This window comes from Tupaia chinensis, unplaced genomic scaffold, assembly GCF_000334495.1.
Source record: "Tupaia chinensis unplaced genomic scaffold, TupChi_1.0 Scaffold000258_1, whole genome shotgun sequence".
NCBI lineage: Eukaryota > Metazoa > Chordata > Mammalia > Scandentia > Tupaiidae > Tupaia > Tupaia belangeri.
This window is the reverse complement of record NW_006159738.1, coordinates 1,029,980-1,038,617: the sequence shown is the minus strand read 5'-3', so window position 1 is coordinate 1,038,617 and position 8,638 is coordinate 1,029,980. Positions and strand designations below refer to the sequence as shown.

Here is an 8,638-nt window from a genome sequence, read left to right as displayed (position 1 = left end):
CCTTGAAAAAATAAAAATTGGAAACGTTTTTTTTTTTTTTTTAAATATTTTACTTAACTTTATTTATTTTAACTTGATCAGAGAGGGACAGAGCAAGTGAGCAAGAGAGAGAGAGAGAGAGAAAGTGAGAAAGCAAGCCACCAGGTCTGCGACTCGAACCATGGTCAGCCATGTAGGAGTCCAGCACCCTAACCACCATGCTACCTGTCGGCCCTCATAAACCAGATCTTAACAGAGAAAGCCCATTTCCTGCACGGTTGTCCGCTGGAAGTGGAGGAGAGGCTGCCCACCGTCCAGGGGCCTTGGGACTCATACACAGCTGTCAGCAGAGACAGCGCCCCAGGAACGTATCCCCCCCCACGTGACCTTGTCGGGGGGCATCCTGAAGAGACAGACGGAAGGGGCTGCAGGTGCGGAAGGCACTTGGGCTAGCTGTGCACACCAGGAAAACGGGGTGAGGAGGCGCCAGACCTTCCAGGCAGGATGGACTCTGCTCCGTCCCCCAGGACAGGGCCAGGTCACGGCCCCACACGGCTCCCGCCCGACTCCTCACCAATTGTCAGCTGGCTCTTTTCCACGGGAGAGAGGCTGAACACGTTGGGGTTTTCTCCAGCATCAGTCTTGTAGAAGGTTTCGATGTCGATGGAGAACTTCTCTACGAAGGGGCAGGTGAACCTGTAGGGAGACAAGTCCTGTCAGAGCCGTGTGTGGGGAGGCCCAGAGGTGGCTGGACCCCTCTGAGTAGGGGACAACTGGGAGGAGGTGGGAGGTGCAGGGACGTGCTGGGATGTCACTGTGTCCCGAGAACAGCCAAGGCCAGGGTGAGGAGGAGCTGGGATTAGGGGGACAGGGAGCTGCCTGGCCTCCTGGGTGGCTCCCACAAGCTCCATGCTCATTGTGTGTGCATGGCGGTGGGGACGCAGGCACAGCCCTGACAGTGTGCTACCTGGTCGGTGGGGTCTGGGCCCAGCATGCCTGCATGGCCAGCTCTGGGACAGGGAACCGCCCTCCTCTCTGGGCTGGGGGTGAGCTTGGAGGGGGAAATGCTTCTGGGAAGAGGACCCCCCTCCATGGACCCTCCAGTCAGCTCAGGTGCTCACAGTGTGTGGAAAGAAGGAGCCCCAGGAAAGGGTCTCCAGAGACCCCACCTGCCCTCTATCTCTCCAGTGCAGCAGTGCTGAGCTGCACACTGGGCGGGGTGGGCACGACGAAGAGCCCTATGGGGCCTCTCAAGAACAACCCTGCTTAGCAGGGATGTGGCAAGATGCTACCCATGCAGCCAAGTCTGAGATGGAGGGACCTCTGGGCCATCTGGTCTATCCTCATTCATGTTTCTTCCCAGAGACTGTCCTGGACTCCTCAGGGGAACACACAGTGAGTGTCACTCCTGAGCCTTCCTGGATGGCAAGGGGGTCTCTACTGCCCTCACCTAATTGGGGCCTTTTTGGCCCAGGCCTGTGGGTAGTTGGGGAGGCATTTCGGGGTGTACCCTGCTCTCTCCTGCCTGTGCTTGCCCCAGAAGCCCTCTGCCTAGGACAGAGCCTGCGTTCCTTGGAGTACGGGGGGTGGTGGTGGTGGTGGTGGTGGTGGTGGTGGGTTGAGCCTGCCTGAAAGCCCCTGTCCCTGGACCCACACAAGGTCTCTTCCTGACAGATAGCAAGGGGAGGTGGAAGGCCACGGAGGTGAGGCCAGCGCACCTGGTTCGGGTGTAGGGGTAGGCGTTCCAGGACTCCTCCACCACCCGTAGGGCTGCCTTGGGCAGGATGGAGCGGAACCAGCCGGGGATGTGCATGCCCACATGGTACACTTTGTGCGTGTACTGCCCGGAGCCGCCGGGGCCATCCGTGTACGGCCGGTTCTCCAGGATCTCCACGCCGCTGCCTTCGCCATATGTCTCATTCCGGCTCTTTTTCTGTGGGGCATGGAGCAGAGGGAGAAGAGGCTGAGCCAGAGGTGTGGGCCAGAAGGAGGGACTTCTGTTTTAGGTTGCGACCCCCGCGAGGGGCGCAGACCGAGGCCTGGGACAGGAGATTGAAGGGGCCACAGAGTCCCTCTCTGAGCCCAGCACTGTGCCTGCAAATCCCATTCTGACAGAATAGGGGTACCCTCTTTCTCTCTTCTACTCAACATTGTATTGGAGGTTCCAGCCAAAGCAATTAGGCAAGAAAACGAAATAGTAAGGGACATCCAAACTGGAAAGAATAAAGGAAAACACCTCAATCTGCTAGTGACACAGTTGGACATATAGAACACAGTAAAGGGAGGCCCCGGATTCGGCAGTGGCCACCCATAGACCAGACTTCACTCTCTAGGGTGCCTCGCTCCGCTTCCTCCTCAACCATGTCCAACAAACCAACTGCCTGAGATCGAGAAATCCCCAAGTCAAAACTGACGAAGACAGAAACGCAAGAGAAAAATCCACTGCCTTCCAAAGAAACGACTGAAAGGAGAAACAAGCAGGAGAATCATATGAGCCGCCAATACGCGCATTCCAATGCACCTGCCGGCTCATTCTGCTTCTTTTAGCTCTTTAACTTCGTAAGATGCAAAGAGGCTGGATCAAGTTTAACTGGCTGTGCTGCCCCTTCCACATCACAGATGAGAACCAGTGGTGGTGACAACGGTGCCTGCCTCTCCAGTCTGCCGGTCTGGCTGGCAGGGAAGGAGAACTTGATGTTGGTGAAGGAAGAAGCGGGGAGGGCCACAGTGAAATGTGGGGTAAAAACCACGCTGGCCCAAGGTGTCCTGCAGGCTCTCAAGAGCAGTTTAATCCGAGTGCCATTTTCTTGTTGTTGTTCAAATGATTTTAAATATTAGAATGCACAATTTTTAAATTGTGTAGATAAATCATTTTTAAAATGGGCAAAAAAAAGGAATCTCCCCCAAACTTATTAGTGAATTCAGCAAACTCAAAAGGCTACAAAACCAACACATGAAAATAATGCAAAAATTTTTTAAAATCAGAAAGCAATTCCATTTACAATAGTATCTGAAATACTAAAATAACCAGGGATAAAGTTAACCAAGGAGGTACAGAAGACTCAAGCACTGAGAACTATAAACATTGCTGAAAGAAATTAAAGCCTGGGGCCGGCAGGTGGTGGGGTGGCTGAAGTACTGGACTCCCACGTGGTTGACCAAGGTTTAAGTGTCAGACCTGGAAGCTTGGAAATCATGCCAGGTGTGTGTGCATGTCCAAAATCCTGGGAGGGAACCGGAGGAGAAGGGATTACAGCGTCGCCATCCCTCATGGCGGGAGTGGGGGGTGATTTTTCCTCTCACTGTCTCTCTCTCGTGAGTGTATGCACCCTAAGGCAAGAACCTAAAAAAAAAGAAAAGAAAAAAAAGAAAAGGAAGAAATGAAAGTCCTAAATAAACGGCAAGACATCTGTGCTGTGGACTGGATGAGGCAAATGTTCCCACAGCAGTCACTTACAGCCCGCTGTAATCCCTAGCCAGGTCCCAGTGGCCTTTCTTACAGAAATGGAAAAAGCTGATCCCGAAGTTCATATGTGGCTGCAAGGGACCCCAAGCCAAAGCAATCTGCAAAACTAAGCAAAACTAAGTTGGAAGACTCATATTCCCTCTAGCAAAAGTAACAGTAACCAGGGCCAATTCTGGCACAGTGGTAAGTTCTGCTTAGGAGAAGCCGATCCGCACGGGGGCCATGGGTCAGATCCACAGCCCAGCTGCCTGAAATGCACTGGGCACATGTGCAAATGCCCAGGCTATCCGACAAGCTGGGAGTTGACCAAGGTTTAAGTGTCAGACCTGGAAGCTTGGAAATCATGCCAGGTGTGTGTGCATGTCCAAAATCCTGGGAGGGAACCGGAGGAGAAGGGATTACAGCGTCGCCATCCCTCATGGCGGGAGTGGGGGGTGATTTTTCCTCTCACTGTCTCTCTCTCGTGAGTGTATGCACCCTAAGGCAAGAACCTAAAAAAAAAGAAAAGAAAAAAAAGAAAAGGAAGAAATGAAAGTCCTAAATAAACGGCAAGACATCTGTGCTGTGGACTGGATGAGGCAAATGTTCCCACAGCAGTCACTTACAGCCCGCTGTAATCCCTAGCCAGGTCCCAGTGGCCTTTCTTACAGAAATGGAAAAAGCTGATCCCGAAGTTCATATGTGGCTGCAAGGGACCCCAAGCCAAAGCAATCTGCAAAACTAAGCAAAACTAAGTTGGAAGACTCATATTCCCTCTAGCAAAAGTAACAGTAACCAGGGCCAATTCTGGCACAGTGGTAAGTTCTGCTTAGGAGAAGCCGATCCGCACGGGGGCCATGGGTCAGATCCACAGCCCAGCTGCCTGAAATGCACTGGGCACATGTGCAAATGCCCAGGCTATCCGACAAGCTGGGAGACTGGGGACTGGGGGAAGGGGGCTGGGGTGGGACCAGGCACTACGGAGGGTACTTCTCCCTCCCTCCCTCCCTCTCTCCCCCTCCCTCTCTCTCTCCCTCTCTCTCTCCCTCTCTCCCTCTCTCCCTCTCCCTCCCTCCCTCTCTCTCTCTCCCTCTCCCTCCCTCCCCCTCTCTCTCTCCCTCTCACTGATATGCTCTCATGACTAAAGGGGAAAAGCTGCAGCAGTGCAATGCTGTAGCACCAGCACAGGATGGTCAGAGGTCGATGGAACAAAACTGAGGTGTAGAAATAGCCATGTATCAGGCCAGCTGGTGGCATGGTGGTTAAGACAGCTGGATCCCACATTGACGACTGAGCAGTTTGTGTCCCAGACCTGACAGCTTGAAAAATAGGCAGGGTGCAACCTAAAATCCTGAGAGGAGAATGGAGAAGGGACTCTAGTGTGACCATCTCCAGGGAGCGATTTCTCGCTTTTCCTTTCTCTCTCTGATGAGTGCATGCGTCCTACGGCAAAAACTAAAAATGAACAAACATGAAGAATAAACCACGTACCTATGGGAAATTAAGTTTTAAAAATTTGACAGAAGGCACATACACTCACCAGAGAGAAAGAAAGGGAGAGAGAGGAAGATTCCCCCACTGGGGTGCAGTCACATTGAATTCCCTTTGCCATTTCTTCATGATGTAGGGAGTTTTGAGCATGCATGAGTACGTGCCTGGCATGTATTTCAGGCCACTAGGGCTGGGACTCAACTGCAGTTGGCCACGTGGACTCTAGCTTCCCTTTACTACACTGTGGGGTCAGCCCAATTTTTGACAGGGATTCTAAGACCTTCCAATGAGAGAAAGGATAGTTTTCAATAAAGGGTGCTAAGACAACTAGATCCATATGCAAAGACTGAAGTTGGGCCCTATCTCACACCATATAGAAAAAAAACTCAAAATGGATCAGAAACCGAACTCCAGCCTTACTCGCTGATGCTAAGTGTCCACACAAAAATGTGCATACCTGTGTCCACAGTAGTACTATTCGCAACAGCCAGAGGTGGAAACAATCTGCCTGTCCACCACCAGTTGAAGGGATAAAATAGTTTATCCACACAATGAAACAGTGTTTGGCCCTAAGAAGGAAGGAGGTACTGACTACATGTTGCAACACAGATGAACAGCAGAGACACTAGGCCATTCTGCTACACAAAAGAAGTCGGACAAAGGCCACACACTGCGTGATTCCATTTATGGGGAATGCCCAGAATGGGCAAATCCACAGGGAGACAGAGACAGTGGCCTGGGGTTGGTAGACATGGGGGAAGCGAGCAGCTTACTGGGCGCAGGTGCCTCCTGAGATATGGAACACACCCTGGAGTTAGACAGCGGTGACTGTTGCGTGACTCCGTAAATACACGGCTCGCCATCGAACTGTACGCTTCACATGGGTGAATTTCACAGTATGAGCATTGCAGCTCGAGAAACTTCCCCCCCGCTAATTCCATGGGTAAAGAGGGGACAGGGAGGGAGGTGTTGCTGGGAGCCGAGAACGTTCTGCGTCTTGGCCAGGTGCTGTAGCCAAGATATTCACCTTATGCAAGCCCATCATGGTGGACCCTGAGGAACATCATACTGCTCTGCATGGATACACAACTTGAGAAGACTTAAGAATGAAATGGGGGAGCAGAGGCTACAGCTGTTCAGAGGAGCTTGCCACTGAGAGCGCATCCCAAGGGAAAGCTCCCATGCACGGTGGCACCTGACTCTGGCTAGGCGGCAGGGCCCCCAAGAACAAGTAACGGCCCCTCTCTCCCTCCAGGAGCAATAGGCTCTACCAGTGAAATACTCAGAGCTGGAACAGCTTCAGAGAGCTGACGTGCAGCCAGTTCCCCCACGGGCCCTCGGGCCTGTGCAAGCCCTACCCAGAGGGTGCCCAGGAAGCAGCTGGGAGGACGAGGCTGTCCCGGCTGGGACAAGTTACTTAGCTTCCCTGGGCCATAGTTCCCCGTCTGTAAGAGGAGGAGAAACAATGGCACTTCCTTGGGTTTTTGTGAGAACTCCATGAGCCCGTGTGTAGCTGAGAGAGAAAACACGAGTCCAGTTGCCAAGCCCCAGCCACATCCCGGCATGGAGGGTGGGCTGGGGAGTCGTCCTGGCTGCGAAGCCACAGGGTCTCTATGCTTGTCACGCTTCCCCAGAGGATGAGCGCGGAGCAGGCCTAGCGAGCTGGTCACCAAGGCTCCAGGCATGGCAAGAGGAGCAGGATGCAGAGGCCGTGTTTCTGCAAGCCTGGCTTCTTCTTCTGGTCCTGGATCAACAGTGATGCTGGTGGCTGGGCCCGAGGACACAGGGCAAGGGAGAGGACGTGGGCTGGCCCGCCTCTAAGCAGGACGCAGCAAGGAGGGATGGTCCCCGCCATGGCTGTGAGCACAGGCGCTCTAGGGGACCCGTGGGAGAGCGGACACAGGCCCTCTCACAAGTGCACAGGGGCTGCCCTTACTCCTGGGAGCTGGCCAGGCAGGAAGACGGAATGAAGAGCATGACGGGAGCCTTCTGTCCCTGCGGTGGTTTACTCACGCTCACAGGAGCCTGCTCTCTTCTGCACCTCATGGCCTGAGCACTGGGCTCACGCTCCCATCTGGGCGAGGAAGCTGAAGCTTGGGGTGCTGGTGGCACTCACGTTTCTCAGGCCACGAGTGGCCCAGTGGTGTGGAGGCAGAGAGGAAGCGCAGGTTGCCCTGAACTGCATCGGCCTCCTGTCCCCCTGGTGGCGGCTGGGTACCCTGGGTGGCTCATATGGTAGGAATGGGGGACTGTGCCTGCAGGAGGGGTGCTGGCTGGGTGCCACATCCACCCTTGGGACCGGCCATGCCCAGTGCCTCCCCTGGGCTCACCTGGCCCCAGCCAGCCCGGCTCTGCCTGTCACTCTCCCGGCTGCCCTGACTGCTGGGCACAACTCTGTCCTGGTGGAGCTCTGACCGCCTTTACTCTAAGCTGAGTGAGGTGTGTAGCTGGCAGCACGGGCTGGGCTGCGGCCAGGCTGGGGCCTGCTCACTGTCTGGAGGGAGGGGACGCCTCGAAATGGCTGATGCTGGGGGAATCGTGTCCCAGGATGGGTGCATGACCAGGAGACAGGCAGAAGGCTGTGTGCTGGCTGTTACTGAGGCTGCTGCTCAAGTTGTCTGACGGCATGTGTATACGGTGTGTACATGCATGTAGCACGCATGCCGTGTGTGTGCAGGAGCCAAGGGCCCCAGCGTTCAGGGCCTTTGGGGACAGTGGAGAATGGCAGCACACCCAGAACCGTCTCTAGAGAAGGACCCCAGAAGGCAAAGACTTACCCTGGAAGGACACTCGGGTACAGATACATCTCATGTGACCTGTGTGTGGGGTCCCTGGGGAAATGGAGGGCCAGAGGCAGCCGAGGCATGAGAGATTTTGGCAGGGCTCCTGGGCAACGTGCTGGCCCATGGGCTCCCAAACGGACACGCCTTTCTTACTGGCTGCTGCTGACAGCTCGTTAAAAACATGACCTCTAAACGTAACAGCTAAAACTAGAAAACTCTTACAAGAAAACACAGGCATAAATCTTTATGACCTTCAATTAGATAATGGCTTTGAGCCATGACATCAAAAGCACAGCAACAAACGAAAAAAAAAGATAAACCAAATGCCACCAAAATTAATAACTTCTGTGCTCCTGAGGACATTAAAAAGACGATTTACGGAATGGGAGAAAATTTCAGTAAATATCTCATAAAGAACTTGTATCTAGAGGCAGGCAAGTGGCGTGGTGGTTGGGGGCACTGGATTCCCACATGGCCGACCGCGGTTCAGGTCTTAGACCTGGAGGCCTGCTTTCTTCCTTTGCCCTTCTCTCTCTCTCTGGTCAAATTAAATAATAATAGTAATAATAATAATAATAATAATAATAATAACAAATGGAATTAAATGAATAAATAATTCTAAAAAAAGAAAAATCTCAAAGGAACTTGTATTCAAACTACACAGAGAACCCCCCCCACACCCATTCAACTCAACAAAGAGACAGCAGGAACCAGCAGTTAGCGTAACGGCTATGTCGCTGGACTCCCACGTAGTTGACCGCGGTTCGCGTCCCGGACCCGGTGGCTTAAAACTCACGCCGGGCACGTGTGCATGCGTACCCAAAATCCTGAGAGGAGAATGGAGGAGAGGGAATTGCAGCGTGACCATCCCCCCTGGGGGGTGATTTCTCACTTTCTGTCTCTATGTCTCTGTCTGTCTGGCGAGCGCACGCGCCCTATA

General features: G+C 53.4%; 1 protein-coding gene across 1 annotated transcript in view; it reads right to left on the bottom strand.

Annotated features, from left to right (window-relative positions):
• Positions 1–8,638, bottom strand: part of PITPNM2 (phosphatidylinositol transfer protein membrane associated 2) — a 79,735-nt gene that overhangs the window by 22,749 nt on the left and 48,348 nt on the right. The window contains exons 3-4 of the mRNA XM_014588089.2: positions 1,698–1,912; positions 554–675 (exon numbers count right to left, since the gene is read on the bottom strand). Of these exons, the coding sequence (XP_014443575.1) occupies positions 554–675; positions 1,698–1,912 (337 nt within the window). The remainder of the gene's footprint in view (positions 1–553; positions 676–1,697; positions 1,913–8,638) is intronic.